Consider the following 27942-nt stretch of genomic DNA (forward strand, 5'->3'; position numbering starts at 1 on the left):
GGAATATGGTTAAAATGAGTATTCGGAATATCTATAGCGCAAAAATATGCATCATGATTTAACCCCTCATACACAGCTTCACGTACATACCCTCACTTTTACACCATCACACATCACATCTAAATTAGGTATTACTTAGTTAAATGTATTATTGTGTTTTCCCTTTAGTAAATGTTTCAACCTTTTTGTATTCCATCTTTGACTATATATTTTGTGTAATTGATTGTTTTTATGTATATTTTTGTTAGTATAATAAATAGACCACAACGCCATTCTAAAAGCTCACTTACAGCTTATAAGCAATGTCTTCCCGGCAACCCGGGCTAGTAGCCACAGAGTCATCTCAAAAAGAGAAAGGAAGAAACAAACGTGAATTATAAACATATAGTTACTTTAATGTATATTAAAAGATCACTTAACACTTACCACTGTTGACTAATCTCTTAAGCTTGCCATCCTTATGTTTAATGTGGACGGTGACGTCCCTCCATACAAGAGTGCAGGGTCGCGGTGCTGGAGAGGTTCCTAATAACTCCTCAACCTCAGCAAACTCCATGGGATCCCTGTATTTCGACTGCATGATTCCTCTGTCCACAAACACTATGTCTGCTGGCTGGAGTTCCTGAGACGATTATTATAACTTTAAGCGTCATTAATTTATTCACACGTACATAATGATTTTGCTTACAGCCTTGCGATTCTGTAACTCACTTTTCGAACTCACACAGCGGTTTTTACAGCGGCGGTTGCGCTCAAATCAGTCGTAAAGCAGTCATTTTATGATTTGGCATTCTGATAAGAAGGGAGCTTGTAGTTTATTGTCTTCGAAAAGTGAGTTACAGAATCGCAAGGCTGATAAAAGTTTTATCCACTGATAAATACGAATTTATTAAATTATTTTCATAACTCCTTTTCAGCAATACTAGAATATATATTTGTTTTAACTTGAATCTACTCAGCTGGAACGAAATTAATTAGAACTCAAAATCAAAATTTCATTTATTTATACGTAGCACAATGTACTTGAAAATTTGATTCTTCTAAATACATATAATTTACTGTCAGTTCACAAATTATGGGGTTCAATATCTCGATCTTTTTAATTAGCAAGTTTTTTGTCTTACAAATTTTTATTTAATTTCTAATACATAATAATATATTTCAGACATAGTGTCTGTCAGCGTCCAAGATTCTACGCCGTTGAGCAGTTATTATGACTCTTAGGCCAATCAGTAAAATACAATATAATTCATCTATGTTCAGTTTGAACAATTTCATTCATCACGTTATGATTATTGCAAAGTTCACAGAAATGTTAGGTTAAAGAAGTACACTCTTTACATTTGTAAATACGTACTTTCCCAGTGTTGCAACCATTGTTAGGCTAAGGGTTAATATTAAGCTACTTGTAAGTATGTTGAGATTATAATACTCAATGTCTGCGGTTAGACATACGATATCCTGAATGAACTACTTGTGGTTCGTACGGCCTTAAATTATTATTATTATATATATTTTGCTGGGGGCAACACCCTCTGTAATTAGTAAATAGAGCACAAATGAAAAGAGAATAATTATATAGGTTGACAGTTTTATTATTTCTAACAATTTTCCACTGTAAACATGAACCATTTGTTTCTATGATGTGATTTTCTACATGCTGATCTACATGTACTGATATAAAAAATAAAATATATTTATTATGAAATATAAAATACATCACTTATTCCACGTCATTAAATTTGTATAGGGTATCCCTACTCATAGGCGAAGAAGACAGAGTGTGTAGGCCGAGAGAAAAGCCTGCGTAAAAAACTCTCGGTACTCTTTTAAAATAGCAAATCATCTAACATCACTTATTTTAAAACAAATATCGCAAATTAATTAGAAGATATAACATTATTAAGATTATTGCAATTTTCAGCTGTGCTTGGGTTTATTTATTTAATTGTATAAAGATCCTATTAGGCTTCCTTTTTTTAAAGTCTTCAGTTTCGAAATTAAAATCATGTCACCCGGATCATCCAGAACAGAGAAGCTATTCGGGATCATAAAAAATCCTGGATTGATTACCTTGTCGGTTAAAAAGAATGGCTGACCACGTTACATGGACTCGACTCGACTCGACTAAATAAAATAATAGTTTCACAGTTAATTTAAATGTATAGTACTCGTGTAATATTGACGGTTCCAACCTACTTATATATAGTCATTGGAACCGATGGAGGAGGCCTATGTCCAACGGTGGACAAACCAAAACCTAACAAGCAAATGATTATTCCTAAATGTTAAAGTGTATTTTACCTAATGTTAAAAGTTATTTTTTTCAATTCAAAATCAATGAAACTTCTAATTAATTATAATTAAAATTTGGAAATAAAGGCTATTATTATTAATATATATAGAAATTTAAACATTCTAGAACACATAAAACGAATACGAATTCCATGTTAATTCTAAATTCACGATTCTCACTGGTCTTAACGGACGGACAAAAGCTAAGAGAATCGATAGACCGAAGAAAGTGGGAAGATATAACTAGCAGGGCAGCACCTTACAGTGACACGACCTTCAGTAATGAAGAGTACGACTGAGAAGAAGAATTAAAACTTACAATGCATGCATTATTAATAAATAATCACAAGTATAAAATTTCCACGACAACTCAACCGTGTAACAGTGACGCTTTCTAAATGGTCTTCGTTTATTTCTCATTAACACATTCGCGTAATAATAGATTGTATTAATTGTATTTTTTGTTGTTAATATTTTTTACAGGTCACCAAAAGGATCGCCGCACTGTGGACAATGGAAATGAATTGAGATCATTCGAGAACGTTAAATATTTTAGAAAAGACTGATAAATAAAAGAACGTCGAAACAAAACGAAAATTATTATATGGTTTTGATAAGTATCGCAATACAGCGAGGAAACGCTGCCAGCATTAAAGGTACACTGCCACAGGGACCAAACCTTTTAATTTTTTTTAAATATTCATGTCAATTATTTTTATTATTACTATGTAGGTTAATAATATTAATACAACCAGTACAAACCAATTTAAAATAAACATTTTAAATTGGTTTTAGTTTTCTATTTATCAATTTTTAATAATTATTATGGTGAAGATGAAATACTGTATATTTGTGTGGTAACAATAAATCATTAAGAATGTTATGTTGTATAAATAAGTAGCGGATCCGACAGACGTCCAGCCGTTTAGGATTTTTAATAACGAACACATACAGAAGGTTTTTATATATATCAACTGTTTATTTGCTGTATAGATAAATAACCTATAATCTATATACCCACTGCAGCACCATGTGCCGGGATGATCAATCAGATTCATAGATAGATGATGATTGTTAGAAATATTCATGATTATATGTTCATTAACACAATACAGCAAGGAAAGGCTGCCAGCGTTAAAGGTACCAAACTTTTAAAATTTTAGTACATATTCTATATTTGTGTAATTAGACCAGTCAGTCAAGACAATTAATTCATAATAATTCCAAAAGTTTTCAAATTTTGATGTAAGGTCGGGAGTGGTATTAAAACAAACTATAAAATTTTGCAACCTGCTCTGCGGTCCGGAACATTGTTAAAAATAAGTTTTGGTCGTGAAAAAAATTCCAAAAGTTCTGCAAACTTGGGGAAGTTTTCGATATAATATTTCATATCACGTTTTAAATTTGCAACCAACCTAAGTGTACGGAACATTTTTTGTTATTAAAAATTAATGTTTTTCTTTATTAAACTGAAGGAAAACGTTCCAAAAGTTCTGCAAATTTGACAGATATATCGAAAATAAAATAAATAACAAAAAATGTTCCGTACACTTAGGTTGGTTGCAAATTTAAAACGTGATATGAAATATTATATCGAAAACTTCCCCAAGTTTGCAGAACTTTTGAACCTTGAAATACAGGGTCACTTTTCGGTGGAGTAATTTTTTTTCACAGTGGGGTCCGAAGTAAATAAAAATTTATGATTTGAAAAAATGTTATATCGTATAACTTAATATTATCTTCAATATACTTAATAAACAACTATAAATAGTATGTCTAACGCAAGAACTCATCAGTACCAATCTAGTAGATATTATGAGAAAGATACAGGATGTAGATATTTTCGAATTTTAAGAAGAATTAGTAAAAAAAAGTCAATTTTCATATAAAAACCAAAATAAATCATAACTCTGCAGGGGTTGACCTTAGAGACCTCCCGTAGAACAATTTTTTGCCGCTGATGACCTCATCTATCCCCTGTTTGCGTTTGATCCACGACTTTTTGGCCAACCTGTATAGTTTAATTCCTGGGTCTTGTTATAAGTGTAATTGATACGAGTATCACAGTATACCCTCGTATATACTGTCATACCCATGTTCTGCTCTAACAGATAGTGTGATTTGAAGCGTGAATATTTTATAGCTGAACGGCTACTTAACATTTAAATTAAATAAATGTATACATTATGTAATCACAATAAATGTAAAGTTTTCCGCCATGGACACTCTCAATGCCAGAGGGCTCGCGAGTACGTTGCCGGCTTAATATTTCTGTGTCGACAACTACATCGGCTAAATCAGAGTGTTTCCCACCGTTGAATATCTGATAATCAGCCACTGGCTTCATTGGACTGGCCAGTCAGACAATGCATCCTTTAGGTAGGAGATCCAAAAATGCGACATTCTAGCTGTTCTCAGATGATGATGATGATTACAATGAGTGATCGTGGATACAATGAGTGATCGTGGATACAGCTATCGGATACAATGAGTGATCGTGGATACAGCTATCGGTCTATCAAAGCGTCGAAAACAGGAATTATGTAAGATATGATGTACAGAAGTTCTTTGATTTGGTTCTTGTTTGTTTGTCTGGTTGGAACAATGTACAAAATGTTACCATCTATGTTAGTTAGTTTCAGAGCATTAAAATTATTTCTTGTTTGGTTAAGAAATTAATAATAATATATTTAATTGATTTCAAACAAGTCCAAATAAAAAAAACTTGAATTTCATAAAATTCGTAATGATAATAAACAAAATGTTGCTGTACACAATTGAATTGGTGTTATAAATATCAAGATTGACGTCATAACTGTATTATGTAGAAATTGGTGATAAATTATTAAAAAATGAAATACGACGAAAAAAATGAAAGACTACTTGTACCATATAAAAATATCTTGTAGTTAATTTTTTAAATTTACAATTACAACATTAAAATCTGTATCGATATATTTATATTACATATGAAATCAGTTACCTAAATTTTATTAAATGTAAAAGTTAAATAGATTTTATAAATTCTCTAATACTTTATTTCATACATATAAAATTTGACTATATAATAAAATTATTATAGAAGTATAATAAAATTATAATTTGTCATATTTAAATAGCAGAAAATTTTTAATGAGTGTAAATATAATATATAAATATAGCGAGGAATTGCTGCCAGCGTTAAAGGTATACTACCACAGGGACCATACCTATATTTGTTTTAATTTACTATTTACCAATTTTTTCTTATTATTATTACTATGTAGGTTAAAAAAAATATTCGGTTGTTAATTATTAATTTATATATTGATTATTTAGTAATTTAATTCCTTGAATTCCTAATTATACCGCAAGTGAGTAATTCTCTATTATTATTTTAAAATAAAATTAACTAAGTTTTAATTATATAGTCTATGATATTAATTAAATACTAATTAAAGTGGTTTGCGATGATAAAAATCCTTGAAAATATTTCATAAATAGTTCAAATCAAACTAATATATTATCTACACTAAATTACTATATATTAAAACAAAATGCATTTAAAATTCCATTATTTAAAGATTATTTGGTTAGTCAAAAATTATGAATCACTTATTTTATTTTTTAAGAAATTGTCATAAGAACTTTAATATCTACTATTAACTATTACTAATGATGAAATTCAATATTTTTTATTATAAATAATTTCTCCACTTTCGAGAAGTAAAGTCGAAGTACCTAAGGTTTTTAGTCGAGCCTGTTCATCTTAAATCACTCGTAAACATTCCTACAACCATTTAACAAAAAAAAAATTGCGCCGTTTTAATCTTGCATAACATTACGAAATACGTCAAGGTACGAACGGTTACTATTAAGACAACCGCTCATTTTCTAATAGTCTACTCGCAATTATATACATTTTAAGAAAAACATAAAGATTATTAAAAACCTACAAAACGTGAACAATTACTTACATGAGTTTCGGCATTTCCGTTAGAATTTTCCGAAAGTCCGGACAGAGTACGTTCGCTTTTACTCATTTTGTATCACAAGTGTCTAATTTGAAAATGGAATGCGCGATAATCGGAACATTTTAGTACGGGCAAGTATGGGCAGCCTGCGCGCTCGCCGGTGTTACAGTGTTTGTGCCGGACCGCCGTGAGGTGTTCGTATACCCAGTAGGGTTGTCTAACCGTGAACCTTAGTAAAAGTTAATTGTCACGTGTAATTTCTATACATTCAGGTTTGGCTATCTTGTTTTGCTATCTGACAGATACATGGATACAACTTTTATTATATATGTTATTAGTTTTGTCATTTATATTATTATTATTTCAAAGACTAATCCCAAGCATAAATTGCGAAAACAATATAAAGACAAAATTATACCAATGACAAATTACATTGTATGCGCGACTCTCATCCTTGAGGTCGTAAGTTCTAATCCCAGGTGTGCATCCATGGAATTTCTGTCTATGATGCATTTAATACTCGGTCGTACGGTGAAGGAGAACTTAGAAAAAAGATATGCCTTAGACAAAAAAACTATATTGACGATATGTCTCATGCATAGTGGGCTAATTCCTAATTATCTGTTAAGTAAAAAATCAAGAAATATACAGAAATGTGAGACCCAGTTTTTTTTCAGTCATATCGAGAATCTTTTCAAAGAATACATTCTAACATATGAGCGAACAGAGAAGATGTGTTGACTCACTGTTTTCAGGGGCCTGAACATTTTTTTCAGGCCGTTTCAGAGAAAGTAGTTAAGTGGTACAGTTTTCAGTAAACACGTTTTTCAGGGGATGTTATACACCTTTGATGAAGAAACATTATAGAGTGAACTTTCTAGGTGAAACAAGGACAGATAATACGAGAAAGAGAGGGAAAATCGGAACCCTCTCGAACCCTCTCAACATTCTAGAACTCCACGCCGTACAGCAAGTATGGAGCGATGTGCGGAAGTGACAAAGAGTTCGAACGTTCTAGAATTGTGCGATAAAGATAGAACACCAACTCCGTACCATTCCTACCTAGAAAGTTCTCGAATATCGTTCGTGATTATTCTCATAATATAGGCGGGCCGGAACAAGACCAGTGAAATTCAGTTTCAAGTGCGTTTCCAAGATTAACATCAAAAAAATAAAAGTGCGAATTGTGACGACAAGTGATAAAGTACTGTGTGAACTGCGTAATTGAAGTAATTAGTGTCAGGATTTTTGTGCATTTATTAGAGTGCTTTTTCGCGTAACTTGTGTATTTTTAATGTAATTAAATTCCGGGCTGAGTATTAAAAAATAAACCCTTGAAGATAATTACTGCGTATTCCTATCCCTAACTCGTAATAATATATTTATTATACAATAAAATATTATATTAATTTCATAACAATAAGCATTATTACCGGTTAATTTCAGGTTGACAACCCTAAAATGTATTGAAGAGTGGGACGGAAACTCTAGACAAAGATGGTATAGTACCATCAATGAATTGATAACATTGTGAACACGTTGACAAATGTTCCTTTGAGTTAATATATGTAATAAATGTGTATGGTTCTCAGATATACTGGATTTTGCGGGTTTGTCTATGGTTATAGTAGAACAGGGGTCTTAATTGAGTTATACTTACTTACACTTTTAATAAGAATCTAAGTGGCTAGCACACGTGGTAATAATCGGTAATAATCAGTTTTTTGAATATACAGTAGGCACTGGCGACCAAACTATGTCCTAAAACATAAACGCAATAGAAATATATAGTGAGCAGAACTGTATCAGCTATTTGAGAGTTACGCGGGTATCAAATTAAATAAATGGCTTATTAAACGCAAAAAAAAATCATAAAAACAGAGTACTCCGAATGCGGCTGAATGTGTATTTTTTAAAATTGAATCGTAAAAAATAAATATGACAAACTAGCTGGCCTGGCGAACATCGTACCGCCTAACAGTCGATTCTTTATTTTTTTTAAATACTTATTCTGCTATTCGAGACACCGGTCCCGCTAGTAAGATAAAAAAAAGAAAGTTGATAAGACAACAAATACGTGTAAAGAGAATGATCTCTTTAATTTGAATTCGCGCGCACTGCTAGTTCGTGAGTGAGCCGCGTCGTGTCACGTCAAGCTAGCTGACATTGTCAAAAATGTAAAGAGCAAATATGCTGAGATTGTTGAATTGCATTTTAATTTTATTTGTAAATTATTTTAATACTTAGTTATAGCTTAACATCGAGAGGTGATAACAATGAACTTTTATTGTCGTTTCTTTATTTACAGGTAAGATTGTGTTAGTCTTGTAAGGATTGTATCAGTGTGTAACCCACTCGATAAATAAAATTGCATTCTTTATTTACAGAGAAACAAATAGAAGTTTTATTTAGCCTCTTGCTTGCTATTGAAATACAGACTATTGTCTTATAAAACGACAATACTTGTTTATAATGGCACAAAAATTGCAGTTTGCATTTAAGCTTGAAGCATCACAAACTGACAATAAGACGAGTGTAATTGCCATAACCTCAATTACAACAGAAGATGACAAAAAGTATACACTGTCTGAGACTGATAAATACGCGAGTCGTCACATAGCATTAACAAAAACAGAAACCTACAAAAGAGTGAGAAAAAGTTTAAATCAAAGAGGTCAAGAAAGAACAATATGGATGACATGTACAGAAGAAATGATTCAAGCCTATTTTGATGAAGATAATAATTTAATGTTTAACGACCTATATTTAAAAGAAGAAAAAAACAAACAGATATTGTAGAATCCACACAGAAGAAAAAGGGTCTACTAAATTTGAAAAATATATCAGAAAGATTCATGATTGAGAAATTTGTATGTAAATTCTCAAATGCGAAACAATGGATAGAAATATTCGAGAATGAATGTAAACGATTTGAGATTGAGGAAGATACAACAAAGATAGAAATATTAAGATTATTTTTGGACAAAACATGTGCAGATTGGCACTCGGCAACATTGAAGACTTTGAAAATCGAGGCTGGATGGTCCGAGTGGAAAAATAAATTTTTGGACACATTTGCCGATAAAGGATGGAGTTCGGGAATGTATGCCATATTTTACAAATATAAAGAAGGATCACTGATGGAATACGCCATTAGAAAAGAAAAGTTATTATTAGATATGGATGAAAATATTGGCGGGAAAAGTCTGGTCACACTTATAGCAGCCGGCTTACCTGAATTTATTAGAAACAGAATTGATCCTGAAAAGTGTGAAACCTCAACAAGATTGCTTCATGAAATAAGTAAATGTGAAAGTTTGGTAAATAATAAAAACTTCAAAATAAAAAAGGAAGAAAAAGATGACAATAAGAAATACAGTTTAGGAAAAAAACCATGCAAAACCTGTCAGTATTTAAATAAGGGTAATCGATACCACCCAGAACAGTCTTGTTGGTTTAAAAAAGAAGGGGCAGATAACAAAAGGATTGGAAGTAATTCGGTTATAGAAGTAAATCTAAGCGAAGAGACAAAAAACGAGTAATCACACCATTGATAAAAATAAATATGTTATTAGAAGACAAAATACAAATAAATGGAATATATGATTCAGGCTCACAAGTGTCTCTGATAAACAAAAGGTTAGTAAGAACACAGAATGATTCTGTGGATACAAATAGAATATTATTAAGAACTGTCAATGGTGTGACATACACAAAAGGTTTAATAAGAATAAAAGTAAAGATTTTTGATATAGAAGAATATGTTGATGTTTTTATTGTAGACAAACTGGATTTTGAAGATTTCATTATAGGACTAGATATGATAAAAAAATTTAAATTAGCTCAAAATGAAGATTTAAAAATTTTACAAAAGACAAAGAGGGAGATAAATACTATGAATGCATTTGAAGACATAGAGGAAATTAAAGTCAATTTTAATGAGCATGTGAATAAAAATGACTTCATAACAAATCTACATCACTTGGACGATATCAAAAAGTCCCGAATACACAATTTAATAGAGAATTATAATACTATATTTGCCAAAGACAAATATGATGTAGGTACAGTAACAGATTATGAAGCCCGGATAGACTTAATGGTGGACAAGTACTGTAGCAAAAGACCATATCGTTGCACATTAGAAGACAAAATAGAAATAGAAAAACAGGTGGGTAATTTACTAAAAAATAACTTAATTGAGGAATCATACAGCCCATTCGCAGCACCAGTTACCTTGGCATTTAAAAGAGACGAAAATACAAAATCGAGACTCTGTATTGATTTTCGTGAACTAAACAAGATAGTCATACCACAAGCACAACCATTTCCATTGATAAGCGACTTGATTGTTAAAGCAAGAAATTGTAAATATTTTACCACACTGGACATAAATTCCGCGTTTTGGTCTATACCACTACGTATTGAGGACAGACAAAAGACAGGATTTGTCACACAGGATGGACATTATCAATGGACTTGCCTACCATTTGGATTGAAAACATCACCTGCCATTTTCCAGAGAATTTTATCAAATATATTAAGAAATAATAACTTGAAAGACTTCACAGAAAATTACATTGATGATATCTTAATATTTTCACAATCGTTTGAAGAACATATAGATCACATAGAAAAAGTACTCAAAGCAATAATAAAAGAAGGATTCAGATTAAAATTTAAAAAATGCACATTTGCAGCAACATCAGTGAAATACCTAGGACATATAATAGGAAATAATACGGTAAAACCGCTCAAAGATAACATTATTTCAATAAGAAATTTCCCAACACCCAAAACCCGAAAGAATATTAGACAGTTTCTGGGAAAGATTAACTTTTACCACGAATACATACCAAATAGTTCGATATTATTGGATCCACTACATAAAGTATTGAGGAAAGATGCCCAGTTTATATGGTCAGAAGAATGTGAAGAAACTTTTTCTAATATAAAAAATATATTATGCTCACAACCGGTACTCGAAATATTTGATAAAGACCTGCCTATTACAATTTACACAGATGCCTCGTTGAATGGTATAGGTGCAATATTAAAACAGATTCAAAAAAATGGTAAAGAAAAACCAGTTGGTTATTTTTCAAAAAAACTCAATGATTCACAAAAAAGAAAGAAGGCAATATACCTTGAATGCTTGGCAATAAAAGAAGCTATCAAATACTGGCAATATTGGTTGATTGGAAGAAAGTTCACCGTTTTTTCGGATCACAAACCACTAGAAAACCTCAACATAAAGGCTAGAACAGACGATGAACTTGGTGAATTAACTTTTTATTTGTCACAATATGACTTCAACATCAAATATATTCCGAGGAAGAATAATACGGAAGCAGACAGTCTCAGTAGAAACCCAGTATTGGAAGATAATGATAATGATGAAGAAATTTTAAAAATGGTGAATCTGATAACAATAGATGATATTAAGGCAGATCAGCAGAAAAACGAGAAAATAAAGGAAAAGAAAACCAAAATAATCGAAAGAAATGGGATACTATACAAAAAAGATCGAAACAGAGAAAAAGTTATATTATCTGAAGAAGCGAGTGTGAAATTAATAAAGGAAACACACACCGAATGGTGTCATTTAGGGATCAACCAAATGATAAATAAAATCAGTCCTTATTATACAGCAAAGAATTTAACGAGAAACATTAAAAGAATATGCAAAAATTGTGAAACCTGTATAAAAAATAAATCGAGAGGCCATGATAAATACGGATTAATGTCACATCTGGGACCAGCCGAAAAACCATTTCAGATAATGTCGATAGATACCATTGGTGGTTTTGGAGGACAAAGATCAACAAAGAAATACCTACATTTGTTAGTTGATCATTTTACAAGATTTGCGTTCATTCTGACATCAAAAACGCAAAATGCTTCAGATTTCATCAAGTTAGTAAAAAAAGTTCTGGAGACGGAAAACATTGAGATATTACTAGCAGATCAGTATCCAGGATTAAATTCAAAAGAATTCAAAGAATTTTTGACAGATAATGATGTAAAACTAATATTTACTGCGGTAGATACACCATTTTCAAACGGACTCAACGAAAGATTGAACCAAACACTGGTTAACAAAATGAGGTGCAAAATAAATCAGAAGAATGAAAAGAAATCCTGGACGTCAATTGCAAGAGAATGTATAGATAAGTATAATGAAACCGAGCACACAGTGACAGGCTTTGCACCAGTATATCTATTAGAAGGAAAAGTCACCAGTATTTTGCCACAAGAACTACGACAACCATTAGATACAGAAACATGGGTTCAAAATAGACAACAAGCACTTGAAAGATCAATTAGATCACATGCATATAATAAGAAATTATTTGATAAAGGCAGAACACAATGGGAATTCAACATAGGAGAACTGGTATATGTTGAAAACGGAAACAAATTAAATAGGAAGAAAATGGACAATTTAAGAATCGGCCCATTTGAAATAACAGACAAAATATCGAATACAATATACAAAATAAACACAGGCAGAACAAAAACTAATACAAGCTTATACCATATAACAAAACTTATTCGAATGGACGGTGGAATAAATGATTGATAACGCTGAATAATATGTACGGCTACCATGAGAATTACTGGAGCAATTCTCATCCTGGAGGAGGGAGATGTAAAGAGAATGATCTCTTTAATTTGAATATTCGCGCGCACTGCTAGTTCGTGAGTGAGCCGCGTCGTGTCACGTCAAGCTAGCTGACATTGTCAAAAATGTAAAGAGCAAATATGCTGAGATTGTTGAATTGCATTTTAATTTTATTTGTAAATTATTTTAATACTTAGTTATAGCTTAACATCGAGAGGTGATAACAATGAACTTTTATTGTCGTTTCTTTATTTACAGGTAAGATTGTGTTAGTCTTGTAAGGATTGTATCAGTGTGTAACCCACTCGATAAATAAAATTGCATTCTTTATTTACAGAGAAACAAATAGAAGTTTTATTTAGCCTCTTGCTTGCTATTGAAATACAGACTATTGTCTTATATACTTACATTATGTCAAAAAATAAAAATTTACCTTCCCGGACCCCTCCACTAACATTTGAACTTTATGATATGGTATTAAAGTTCAAATTGACGTTTAAGTATTATTACGAATATTTTGTATGGGAATATAGACAAGTGTTGTTTTTAGACTTTTTGACTCTTTTTTTTTTAATTTTTCTCTCCGTTAGAACCATCCTCGTACTTCAAGGTATATTATAAAAAAAAATCAGACAAATCGGTCAAGCCGTTTTCATGTTATGTCGTGACAACGGAAAACGGGTTTCATTTTTATATATATAGATAAAATAGCATAAAGCTGTTACTACGTGTTATAAATTTTTTTTTTATTTTGTAGGTAAAACTTGAACACTTTCTACGTTAAGTTGATCTAAAATCCCAAGCACATGACAAGTGGTTGCGTGTATATTACTATCAGGTATTATGGGACAGCCGCGTTGGTATTTGGTTTCAGCGATCAATAGTTTTAAGGATATGTAACTTAGTCTTATAAAATAAATGTATGGATCAATCTGTTTCTATTTAAATTGTAAATAAAAACCAAATGTTAAAAGTAATTCTTGTCCGAACTTAGGAAGTTACTTACAATGCGAAAAGCTTGTAAAAACTCACGATTCACGTTGTCTGCCCAATCTTAACGAAACACATCATAGATTCGTTGGATTGTGATTGGTGGATCTCTAATACAGTATAATTTGTAATGTATGTCGGTTTGTTCAACTCCAAACAAAGCTTAACAATAAAAAGTATTGTAACCAAAGCTAAAAATATTATATATAGTTTTCAAGGTCTATATGGGTGTTACAAGTCATGGACTCTATGGCATCGTAGCTTCTAAAGAAATTTGATAGCCCAGTTATGACACGGTCTTTCGTTAAAAAGTTGACTGTGGCTCTTTAATTTTTTTTGTTAAATTTAATTTTGCTACCCGGCAGAAATATCACGCATAATAATTTTTTACGTCGAGGCAGAATACGATATTCTACCCGTATCACCTCGACGTCCGTCATTCCACAACTGAGCGTTTTCTAAAGCAGATTTTGCTGCGCACCACCACTATGTGGAACTAGCTGCCCACTGAAGTATTTCCGAACCAATTCGACTTAGGGTCCTTCAAGAAAAGAGCGTACCAATTCTTAAAAGGCTTGAGCCCTCTGTCATTGAGAGTGTCCATGGGCGGTATCACTAAACATCAGATGAGCCTCGCCCGTTTGCCTGTCCTATTAAATAAAAATGTATTTAAATATATGTTTGACTTTACGTATTTTGTAACATGTTTGAGCGCAGCTACTCTCTGAGCTACGATAAAGGCTGCATGGGGTTGCCTAACATTTTTATTTTATATTTCTTTATTTTATATTGACTTCCCAATGGTAGCTAAGAAAAAGGTATTCAACTTATGTATTCTACCATGTGTCACATACGGCGGTCAGACTTGGGTATTATCTCAGAAACATCTTCTAAAGTTGACAACATGCCAAAGAATAGAATGAAGCATGATAGGTGTAACACTGAGACACCGATAAAGAGCAGAAGAGATAAGATCAACAACCAAAGTAGAGTATATTATAAAGAAATTAAGGCAATTGAAATGGCACTGGACCGGGCACATGACGAGAGATAGTTGGTTGAAAATGGTCAAAAATTATTACAGAATGTCAGCCACGCGATGCGAAAAGGAAAAGAGGAAGACAGAGCCAGAGATGGGCAGACGATATAAAGAGAATAGGAGGCACAACTTGGACAAGAAGATCTAACATCAGAAAATAATGGAAGCAGCTGGAAGAGGCCTATGTGTCACAGGACACGCCGATTACCAAATACGACCCGTATTTCGTAACCATATGATGTATAAGATTAAGTTTTATTATGTAACTTAAATAAGTGTTAATATATTATAATGAGTGTCAGCAATAAAAATAATAATAAACTACATATAACTTCTTAGTTGTGAAGAAGACATGGAAACATAACACACGTGTAGTTTTATCTAATCGCATCTCAGAGATGTCAATATTTACATAACTGTCAGTTTACTACATTGTAACCCAGGTGATATTAATTATGAAATCTACACAGTTACTTTAATTAAACAAAACCAACTTTGGTTTCTATCAAAACATTAGGCATAATTTTTATTTAATTGTTTTGTTTTAGCTATCGCGGAAAATGGTTAAAAGAAGTATTAAAAATATTCATAGCGCAAAATCACCTGCATCATGAGCATACGGGGTACGTACTTACCCTCACTTTTACACCATCACACTACACAGCCAAAATAGGTATCACTTAGTTAAATGTATTGAATAATTTTTATTGTTTTGTTCCCTTACTTACTTAATATTTACCTACAAAAAGGTTTGTAGGTAAATATTCTGTATTCCATCTCTGGCTATATTTTTAGTGTAATTGTTTGTTATTAATTATTATATATAATTTAATAACAAACAATTACACTAATTAATAATTAATTTATTAATTATTTTTTACCACGGACCAAGAATTAGTCTAGCGATTCAAAGAGGGAACGCTGCCAGTATCTTCGGAACCTTGCCTAAAGGGACTCCTTTTAATAATATATTTTAGTTTATGTTAAGTTTAGTTATTTATTATGTTATTATTATATTTCCCCTTTTGAATCATAATGCTATGTAATATAAATATCTTTTATACAACAAGTTATAACCCGTGGTATTACCCGCGTTAATTTGGTCTTAGCGTGATATAGCCCATAAACTTCGTCTAGGTATTTATTTTAGTTAGCTGTAGGATTACGAAATAAATAAACAGTCTTAGTGTTCTTAACGTTTTGGCACTATGGTCGAGTGTCCGAGAACTGCAAAAACCACTGTGCGAGTTCGAAAAGTGAGTTACAGAATCGCAAGGCTGTACTCCGTATTTACTACACTATACTAGTTTCACGTCAAAAGGTTTAGTTCTGTTTAGGAGTCTTTTTCCCGTCGTAACAAGTATTTATATATATTATTACACTTTTTTCCTGACGGGGTACCACGGATATCTGCTACAGTCCTGGCATACCTCTCCCACTTTATCAACTTTCATCACATGCTTTCTCGTCGGTTATGGGTACTTTAAACGTCCCTTCTCAATTACTTTCTAGATTTGTTCCAGATACGTACGACTTAGCCTTCCCAACCCGATCTCACCAAGATCTCACTCGCATCAAGAAGTTGGCATATGCTTTATTGTGTCTATCTATGCGAAAATGCATGCATAGAAGTATTTGTTACTACTATAAGTACAAGCAAACTTTTCCATCCAAATTCTAGACAACTTGCAATAAATCAATGCTCCCTGGTTCGCAATAACGACCTCCATCGGGACCTTAATGTAGAGGATGTCGCCACAATAATCAAAAAGATTGCTGGGGCTCACGAACAAAGGCTGCACCAACACGTGAATGTCGAGGCTATTCAACTCCTTGAAACCACGGCCCTAGTGAGAATACTGAAAAGGGCAAAACGGTGCACGTTAGTATTAAGTGTTAAACAGTGAGTGAAAAAATAGAACACAAGAACAGAGCGCCCTTTAATAGAGACTTTAAGTAGTGTTATTGGAAACTTTCTTATATTAAATATCCTTTTTAGTAAATTAGTTTAACTTAAATTACTTATTAGTCTTAAGTTAGGCTGGATAACTTGTAATAAGTATAAACTGAAAAAACTTGTAATAAGTTAAACGATAATGGTCTCAATAAACTAAATTAACACCTTATAAACGAAACCGTAGATGACCTTATCGTCCTGACAGCTCATTTAGGGTCTGTTTCACAATGTACGGATAAGTTCCGAATTAGCTATTTATTACTTATTGGTAGGATAAACACAATTGTTGCGTTTCACGACTGTCAGATAGCGCTATTCGTCACATAAAGTCCATCATAAGTTATGAGTCTGATGAAGTGTCAAATAGCACAATTTATCTTCCAAATAATTTATGTGTTGCATAGCTATTTGGTACTTTAACTATACATTGTGAAACAGAACCTTAGTCTTATTAAATATCGCATAAACTCTTTAAATTTCTAAAGCGTCTGGTGATACTGTATCTTAAAATCTCTGATAATTACTTAACTTTGAAAAGTGTGGCATTATTAACTCACGAGCAAAGCACAATGACCTCAGCGTACTTTTTTCAGATCGATACAACATTACCGCTTATTTTATGTAAATATAATTAATTTGTTCAATTTGGTATTTCCGGAATTCTGGGAATAATATATTAACCGTGGGAATCGGTAGTTAATAAATTATTGAATCCGTAATCGTTTTATAAACTATTTCGTTAATTGCAAATTAAATCAATTTTTATTGTCCTCATTACATTTTTATAAATTGATTTTTAATTTGTATGTTTCTCTAAGTTGAGATCAAGACAAAAACAAAAATGTTCTTGAGAAAAGTTTAATATTGTACAATTGTAGATTGAAAGAAGCAGTAAAATAAAAAAGCTGAGGAATTAAGAATTTTTGATCACGGAATTTCTTTCGTGAGCGTGAGCAATTACACGATCGACAGACGTACGTAATACATAATTACAAAAAGTGTGAATACGCAAACATGGCCTGACACATCGAGATCGAGACACAGGGCAGAGAATGGTGGAAGATTATCGTTTATGAGGTAATCATTTATTTTGGATCGCTGTCTTATACCATATGCCGACAGTGAATTGTATCGCCATACAATGCGCAGAGGTGATAAGAAATTGGAAAAACTGATCGTTTTTGGTCCACCAACCAGATGGACCAATCAAGTGAAAGATTCATCGTCCTCAAAACTATACACTGTTATAAGAGAGGCGCTGGACAGAAAGCGTTGGAACAGATAGTCCGCTGAATATGCATTATGCATCCTTGGTGACCACGACGCTCTAACATGTGCTGCCGATTAAAGAGAGAGAGAAAACACCTGTGTGTTTATTTTTTTTGTTTTGGTTTCACTGTAGTAGTGCCAATTTAAACATACAGCTGTAGCTGGAACTACAAAAATTTTCACCGGAGATGTTATATAATATATAACTTCATAAAAGAGAAGCGTTTCACACTCCAGATAACGCAAACACCGACAGGGCACGGAGCCTTTGCACATTACATGCATAGGTTTAAAATTAAGACCAGTCCAACATGTGACTGCAATAATGACGAACAAACTGTAGAACATGTGCTGATACAATGCCCTATATTCACACCGTGTGTGCTTTGTTAATGTCATCAGTGTTGGTGGCTACTGGTCGTGTCTGGAACGGTTCTGCGAAAAAATTATGAAATATTTGAAGGCAAACAAAAATGTAAGACAAACATAATAAATGATAAACAATAAACTATAAGCTCCCTGCTTATCAGAATGCCAAATTGTAAAATGACTGCTTCACGACTGATTTGAGCGCGACCTCCGCTGCGAAAACCGCTGTGCGAGTTAGAAAAGTGAGTTACAGAATCGCAAGGCAGGCCTCGCAAGCAATTGCGCCCCGGGTCGCCCATGACTTTTGTAAATAATAATATTGCCGTAGCCGGTGTGCATATCGCGATACGCGCTACACGAAGTTTGATTTTATTTAATGTATCCTGTAGTGACAATATAAGTGATGGAAAAAAATGTCCCTAGACACAATGGCAGGGGAGTAGAACGAGAAAAAAAACTAATAAACAGTTAACATATTAACACTTAGTAATTTAAGTTCCATTCAATAGTGTCTTTCATAACAGTCTTATAACCTAAAACCTAAAGTTCACAGTTTTAAGAGTGCATGTGTATCTACCATCTAAAAATCTTTCTTCGGCGCAAACCAATTTACCTTAACAAAAATCTTGTCTAAATAATAATAAGAATCTATTTAGCAAATTTTAGTTTCGAAAGGGCGTAAAATTGTTGCTTCCACAACATTAAGCAAATTTTTTTTGAGAATTTGTGGTTTAACATTTGAATTTACATATTAATTCACCTACATAATATTCTTTTAACAATCAATTAAGAATGTGATTTATCATTATTAGCCTTCATTTTTATTGATTTCGCAGACCTTAAATGGCTGAATTAAAAAATATGCATTTAATTAAAATGGCAAATAAAAAATTTACGACATGTGTATTTTTTTGTTCAATAAATTCCGGCCATGCGCCACTTATGACGATTACTGTTGTAAAACAAATAAACATAAAGGTTATGTAAATAAAAGATCGATATTATTAAAATATTTTAATAAAATAGTAACAAATGAATACAGAAATTGTTAATGGAATGTATTTTTTATAATGAAATTCAGTAAATACAAGGCACAAGATACATGTACAAAACTGCAAAATTATATCAAGTCAACATTAAACATTACGTAATAAATATGTATAATTGTCGAAATTTTTCAACTATCCTTCCCTGGGAAATAATTCGCTACATACAATAAAAGTACGTTAATCATAGATTGTTGAAGAATTGAGGTTACTGTTGCTTCGTCATACTAATATTGGATTTTATTCCAATATAATTCTTTCATAAAACGTGAATTTGACTACACATTGAAATTTCTCACCCAAGTAACGCTAATACGCTGTTATGAGATACCCTATTAATATAATAATTTTCAATAGAAAAACTCCAGCTTTTAAAACGTTCATGATATTTTAAATTTGAATTAGTTTTTGTACGTACATTATACAGTATACACGTAAAATCGAAAACTTCGAAAGTAACTCGCAAGGCACATTCATTTCTCGCTTAATACCCAATATAACGTTGGTTTCTAAGAGAAATTCCTGCTTGGCACCCGTTTTGATTAAATCCATGTAAAATCTTCATAAGTATGCGAATAAAAAAGGATTGCTTTATAAAATGTATTTTTATTACTCATTTCTTACACATTCGTTGTAGCTATTTGCGGTTTTAACGTATTAAAAAAAACATTAAACATCTTACACTACTATGTATTAAAACAAACACACTGTCCACATAATAATCTGCTAATAATGATGTTAACATAATATTCTTTACTAAATTATTAGAAATTACTAATTTTAAATCGATTTTTGTCTATGGAATCAATTTTGATCAATTAACTATTTTTTGTTCTCTTGAGCGTTGTGAAGTCGAAATACCAGAATCAATCCTCACCTATACTTAATCGATTGAAAAACTGGAGAATTAACTCTGGAGTATTTTCTCAATTGCAGGGCTACTCTGTAAAACGGACACCGATTTCAATTATTATGACGTCATCTTAACCGGATTCAAGTAGTTCAAAAGCAAACTTGGAATTATTATACAATATTAAAATCGCGTAATGTTACGGAGTAAGCCTGCTGGTTTATATTGCTTATCGGCTAGATATCGGTAGTTATTTCCCTCTGCGCGTGCGCCACAAAAGCGCTAAGTACGCAAGGAATCGGAACCCTATGAAGAGCAGCACCATATTCACTACATCCATGTTGAAGTCATCCTGAAAAAATAATGAAGGTAAATTTTTATTGCTTCTTGTATGATGTGTATAATATTAACAATAAGTCTTTATTCATCCACATCTCATTGGCATACATTTTACAAAAATAGATACAGATACCGGCAAACATCTTGAACAAATGTATGTTGCCTGCGCAGAAGCGATTTTTAGGTATCACTGGGTTTGGGGTTAGTGACGTGTCGATCGCGTGATTAGTAAAGCAGTTGACGTTTGTGTCCCGCGATGCGCAGACTTTCCCCCACTCCCTTGTCTAATGCTCACGAAGTTTTCCGGTATCTGTACAAACTGTTTAATACTCTAAGAAGCGGCCCGTGTCCTGGAGAAGGCTCCCACCAACGTTTTCCATCCTATTTTATTTTTTGCCATCAACCTGGATAAATAATGTTATTATATTTATTTATATGTTAGGTTGTTATTTAGTGTTACAATAATCCCAGTTGCATTTTCACGTATTTTTTTCTGAGTATTGAATACTAAAATTAGTATAGATTCTCTTTCATAGATATATTAAAAAAGTTCAAATCCTACGAATTAAAAATATCCAATAAATAAACCATAGACTATTTGATAGACATGAATATGCATTAAACGGTTCACTAAATGCCGAGTCCTCGAATATAATAAAAAAAAACTGAATGTCACAGATAATAATCATCAGAGTAATAAAATTTTGACACTAAATAATTTATATGTTCAAAACAAACATTGAAACATTGTGTCTGGCTTAAAAACTTTCCGTTCATTTTTCGTAAATTCCGCTATTAATCTAAGCTAGAATGTTATCAGCATTTTAATTATTAAATTGATATCCGCAAAATCTACGTCAATCGACGAAATGTCACCGGAAACGAATTTACACCCCACCTTAAAAAACTATATGTCATAAAATCGCCATCATACCATTAAAAACTATATTCATAGATTTCCATATGTTTACCTAGACTAAATCAAATTGTGTTTAAGTTCACATTTACTACTGTCTAACAAATTGCAAAAACTTATATAGATTCTACCTTCATTTAGTTTAATAAACAATAAAGATCTAATGAAACAAACAACTAAACCAGGCTAGGCCTAGTTTGAACGCTTGTGCTCATAGAAGTATATTATGTATAAGGTTAACCAAAATGAAAACTGTATCTCAACGATTCGTTGCCAATTGTATGTTTACAACCATTAAAATGTAAGCACAAAATGTAATTGTTTTTTTTTGCTATTAGAGTGCTTTTTATGATGTCTCCTTAAAACCTCGAATTTACGCTGAATGATAAACTGAATTGCTAAAGTATTTCGCCTCTTTCTGTTAAATGTTGTTTACGCTGTGATTAAAAGAGACAAACACAATACTTGTGGCTGTGTATATCCTGTTTCTGAAGACCAGGAATAAACGCTAAATAAAAATGTCCATAGATTACCTCAGAGAAACTCAGAGTGTCCAAAACAACTTTTCCTGATGCCGGACAGGTGAAGTTCTCCCGAGTGCAGGCGATGCTCTCTACACCAGCCCATTGGTTGACAAGTAGCGCCTCGTTGCCGTACCGGAACCAAGATAGATAGGATATCCATCCGAGGTATGGCGGTACAGATCTAGGAATATATATTAAATTGAATCACTTGTCATCCGTGATAGCCATGGGAAACATCGGACAGTTGCAAGGTAAAAATATAATTGTACAATGGTGACAAACGCCTTCTCCAAAGCTCTCGCCAAATTTCCTTGCGATAATTCTATAAAAAACGCAGCAAAAACCTAAAACCTTACAAAAAGTTATCGCAAAGTTGTTAATACAAAAGTGCATTTATTTATTTCCGTTAATATGTGTCTTAGACAGCTATCAAAAAAGGAACACAGAAACTACTGTTTACACAAACACAATATACTTCGGAACATTTAAATTACAAATAAAGGAATTCGTGGCTTCTGACATCGACAAGATATCTGCTATAATTTTGTGAAGACAAATTTTTATTTATTGCTTATTGTAAGCTAAAGTAATTAGATCCTTAGCTCCAGAAACCGGTCAGGACAGGTACCCTAACAGTAGGTGTCCCATATGGGCCAAATAAGGCCAACGAACGCACTAAAATAGCCAGCTAAAAATAATCTGAGGTATTTTTGGTTCGATGTTTTGAATAATTTTGTTATTACATCAGAAAGTTATGGCTTAGCGGTTCTTTAATTCCTTGACGATTTGTTACTTCTTGAATTTGTTGATATTTAAATAAATTTGAACAGCAACAAACAGAATTTATTACATTATTTACATAACTCGACGCTTGGAGTGCTTTTCACACAATCGTGGTCAGCGGGTTTTCATCTTCTTAAACTAACTGTTGTGGTCTCTGGCAGAACAACCAGCGCTGTGGAGCACTGCTCCACGGCGTAAATTTTTTAGTTTAAAATTAAGTTAAATAATTGTAAATTTATAAATACATAACTTTAATCCGGTAAAAAAGTTTTTTCTTTAAATGTGTAAAGGTTATGTCAATAAAAGACAATTTTTTAGTTTTTCATTACAGTCATTTGAATATTTTAATTTACAGCTAAGCTTGCCACAGTGATATATGTATAAATATATAGGCAAACATAAATACGAAGAGAAAAAAAGATCTATTCACAAATTATAAAAAATCAAGTAAAATTGGTTTAAAGTGTGAGGGTAGCAACTATGGAACCCTAGCTCGATAATCAAAGTTCTCAATCTGGATATCGGTGTGGTATGCCTTGGGTATCTAGAGGAGAATAGTTGTATTCAAACCATTCTAATAAACTTACCCTGAGTTGAGGAAGAAACCTCCAAACAGCATGAATGGTATGATGATGGGAGGTCCCACAGACGCGGCCATGCTTACACTACTGCTGGCACATGATATCAGATAACCTGCAAAACAATCAAAAATTCATTATTGTAATGGAAAAAGACCTTTTATAACAAAAAACTTTCACATTTATCTTAATAAAAATGTTAACAGATTCGTCGGATCTGATACTAATTTTTTTACTTTTTTTTTTAAAGAACGGGGCAAACGGGCAGGAGGCTCACCTGATGGTAAGTGATACTTACCATCACTTAATTACTGGATTAATATCGTTAAATTGTTGTGTTTTAGTGTAATTTCTTGTATTATTTCCTGTTGCATTATGGCGTAAGTTAAAGATGAGATTTCCGTTGTTGAAGTATTTCACATTCGTATTTTACAATTGTACTTTTCTATAATATTTTTACAACAATTTGCTACAAACGGGAACTGAACGTATAACTTGAGCCTCGCAACCGACTTAGAAAGTACCATGTAAATTCCCATTCGGTGTCGATACCCTTGGTCCGTGGAGTCCTAGCGCTATAAGGCTTTTTAAGGCAATAGGAAAAAGGTTAGTCGACATCACAGTAGATCAAAGAGCTGGCAGCTACATCGGACAAAGAATTAGTCTAGCTATTCAAAGGGGGAACGCTGCCAGTATCATCGGAACCTTGCCTTAAGGGACTCCTTTTAATAACATATTTTAGGCATTATTGTTACTTTTTATATTTACAATATCCTTAACCTACATAATAATAATAACAAAAAATTAAAACAAATTTATGTGTACCTTCAACGCTGGCAGCATTAAAGGTACACATAAATCGATAATTAATTAAATGTAATTACGTGATTGTTAAGTATCCATAGTAGTCAGTTGTTTCTTCTCACGGGATTAAGCAAAAACCAGTTCCAAGTGATTGTCAAAGGTGGCGTCAATCTTAATTGTATTATTCAATTGAAATCACCGGATACTATTTCAAAATAGGATTGCATTGACGTCAGCCAGGATTAGTTTTTTTTAACTCAACTATATAAGAAGTGTGTTACTATGTTTCACAATGATTTATTTATCATATAAATATTGAGAATATTTTAAAATACAAAAATAAATAATTGATAAATACAAAATTCAACAAAATTAAAAAAAATTGGTCCCTGTGGCAGTGTATCTTTAACGCTGGCAGCATTTTCTCCCTGTATTATGAACCACCAGCTCTGGCGTCCCCGGTACTATCCACCAGGCGCCAACTTAAAACTTTAATTAGCGCCTGTGCACTCGTATAATTAGTTTTTAAATTAAAAATTTGTGTAATTAAATAATGCATGTAACAAAATATAATACCTAAAACGTTATGTTGGAAAAAGAGGCTTTATGTGATCTAGATTTTCATATAAACGCTATCTGTCAGCCACTTTTACCTGTCTGAACATAGACTTAAAATGAAGCCTGGCTCCTTAGATAAATAAGAAATACGCTGCGTATTTCTTATCACATTTATATATTTTGCTTCGGGGAACATTTAACATGTTCATAACTACATTTATTATATTATACTTATGTACATTGGCTGAGTTCACAAGAGCTGCTTATTATGTTATTAGTTATATTATATTTAAATGTATTTATTGTAGAATTATTGTTGCACAGTTCTAGCGGATTAGTTAAGATAAAATAATGAGGAAAAAAAACTTACCAAATGACGTAGCAACATTGGTGATGAGGGCAGCGAGACCAGATGCAATAAAGAATCTCGCAGGGGATGGGTTTAGTCCGATCATGTAATAAGCCACGGTGGTGAACACCAAAGGTATCGTGGCGAAGACCGGCGCCTCCGCGAGCGTCTTCGAGAGGAAGTACACGTCTGCTCGGTACATCCCTGAATGGTGCTCGCGGATGAATATCGGTAGCTCGGAACAAAATACCTGCATACAATATTTATATGTATTTGGATTAAAATAATCCAGAATCATCATGTTAATTACTACATAATATACCAGTAACTCAACTAGACACAGAAGGCTGATCTTACCTGCAGCCTAAATCCGATATATCCGATCCCTAAAAAAGGCGATCGCTCTGATCCGTCCAACTATCACCCAATAGCCATAACCTCCTTTTTTTTCCAAAATAATGGAATCCATTGTTAATTGCCAGCTCTTGGGGTATCTAGAGGGCCACCAGCTGATTAGCGATTATCAGTACGGATTTCGTCGTGGTCGTTCGGCTGGTGACCTTCTTGTATACCTTACACATAGATGGGCAGAGGCAAATGAGTCCAAGGGGGAGGCGAAAAAAAAAGCCTATCAAGAAACAAAGATTTTTTAAAAACTGAGGCTGAGCAAAGGCGCACTTCATCTTTTGTTCTAGAAGAAAGAAAATAAGAAACGGAACAGGACTCAGTTAACATTATATTTATGAAAAAAAAACACTGGCTTAAAATCAAAGAGGATTTTATTTCATATAGATTAAGCATTCTTATAAACGAGCTGGGCCTGGATATACATAGTTGCTTAGTGAGGGGTACACTATGAAATGGATTTTTGTTTAGTTTTTTTGTAATTTGAATTTTTTCTTTGATTAGTAATAGTTTTTTTTTTCGTAATGTTTGTTTTGTTTAAAAATAGGTTATGGTCTCTATATGTATGTCATGTTTGCCTTTAAGTGCTTGTCACATTAAAAATTGTATTTTGTGTTTGTTTTTACCAATGTGTCAGTGTGCCGAGCGTTGGCAAGCTTTTTCTCAATAAAAAAAAAATTAAAAAAAAGAGGAGAATGATTGAAAATCAAGTTACCGACGAGAAGAGATGAAGAGGAAAAATATAACGAGGTATAAAAGGATTAATATCCTATTGTCTGTTTATCTACATTATTGCCGACCGTAAGGTATAACGAACGTATTTTTTTTATAAGGACCCCAATCAATACGACACATAAGGTGTACTATTTAGAGCTGTCTTGAATTTGAATCTGTGCAATAATCTTAGTGGATACAGGAATGGGAAAATCTGGAGGCCGCAAACAAGAGACAACTCGTATTTTCTTTTAATTTCGTGGGAGTTTAGACTTTTCTTTTGTATTTAAATAAGTGGTGTACAATCTCTGATGGGCCTCAGATTTCTGTATCTGCTTCATGATCATTTTCTTTTTCTAATAGCCAAGTAGGTGATCCAGGATACTGTTATGCTCGATTCTAGGGTCTAAGTCATTCCTCACGATGTTTTCCTTCCCGTACGAGCGAGCGTTAAATGCGTACATAGAGAGAGATGAAATTGTTGACTGCCGGAGTTCGAATTTCAGACTTCAGGTATGAAAGTCACACGCTAAAGCGAAATATTTAGTTCTGTTTTATGGTTAAATTCTACTTACGTTAATAACAGCAAAAATGTTCTGGAATGTCATGTTGGTAAGGAAAAGGAAGATGGCGCCGTTGATGTTCATGACTCCATCTTGATCCAAATTCTGTCCGAAGTATATCAATCCGATAAGAATTGATACCATCTAAAACAACCAAGATTAGACTTAAATTCTTACATAATACGTACAACCAACGTGTGGATTAATGAATAGTTCCTCCAATCTAAAAGGAGTTTCCTGGACCAGCATAACCACGCCTAACGCGCAAGGATGTCAATCTCCTGAAGGGCAGGAAGCTCACTCAAGTGATTGAAGTATAAAGTAACCCCTACCGTCCCAGGTGAAGGCGGAACCCTAATCTGAATTTGATTTTGCTTTGCCGCGCGAGCGGTTTTTAAATTTGTCATTGGCTACGGTGATTAGATCATTTCTACTATTGTCAACTAATTCAATTCTGTATGTTCTTTTATGTTTTACACTAAAAATATTTGCCATGTTTACCTTCTTGTTTTATGAAAAAAAAACTATATGTGAAGATTTGTAATTGGCCTACAATATTTTATATACATATATACAATGCCGTGAATCTTCTGATTAAATAAATGATTAGATCTGTTAGAACGTGTCGGGGTCTCCTACGGGCCTTTCTGTTACGAAGTGCCCTAGTGGCTAAGGTCGAGACCATGTATATGTCAAATATATGTCAACTAGCCTAATAAGCCATTCAATTAACAGCCTAGCCTTTTAACAAAACAGCGCCGTTCAACTAGCTGCCTGAAAGATATTCAGCCAGTTGATCAAACAGCTAGGCAAATGACTTGGATCGATGACGTTTCATTGCTTGCCTAGCCTGTTGACTGTTAAATTAAATTTAGTTCCACTTTCTGCCACTCTCAAGCTCCAAACTCTTCAAACTTTTTGTTTTGCCAAGTTTTAATGTAAAACAACTTTATACAATGGAAGAGTGTAGTGACAATGATAATGCGAATTAGCTGTGACTGACTCAAGCATTTTAA

General features: G+C 33.0%; 2 protein-coding genes across 2 annotated transcripts in view; both read right to left on the reverse strand.

The window, feature by feature from the left end:
* Positions 1-6437, reverse strand: part of LOC125049303 (protein scarlet) — a 33896-nt gene extending 27459 nt beyond the window's left edge. Inside the window, exons 1-2 of the mRNA XM_047648449.1 lie at positions 6252-6437; positions 427-622 (exon numbers count right to left, since the gene is read on the reverse strand). Of these exons, the coding sequence (XP_047504405.1) occupies positions 427-622; positions 6252-6317 (262 nt within the window). The 5' untranslated portion in view covers positions 6318-6437. The remainder of the gene's footprint in view (positions 1-426; positions 623-6251) is intronic.
* Positions 6438-19496: 13059 nt separating this feature from the next.
* Positions 19497-27942, reverse strand: part of LOC125049302 (protein white) — a 38206-nt gene continuing 29760 nt past the window's right edge. The window contains exons 9-13 of the mRNA XM_047648448.1: positions 26939-27070; positions 25266-25494; positions 23543-23648; positions 22182-22353; positions 19497-20745 (exon numbers count right to left, since the gene is read on the reverse strand). Of these exons, the coding sequence (XP_047504404.1) occupies positions 20644-20745; positions 22182-22353; positions 23543-23648; positions 25266-25494; positions 26939-27070 (741 nt within the window). The 3' untranslated portion in view covers positions 19497-20643. The remainder of the gene's footprint in view (positions 20746-22181; positions 22354-23542; positions 23649-25265; positions 25495-26938; positions 27071-27942) is intronic.

This window comes from Pieris napi, chromosome 5, assembly GCF_905475465.1.
Source record: "Pieris napi chromosome 5, ilPieNapi1.2, whole genome shotgun sequence".
In the NCBI taxonomy this organism is placed as follows: domain Eukaryota; kingdom Metazoa; phylum Arthropoda; class Insecta; order Lepidoptera; family Pieridae; genus Pieris; species Pieris napi.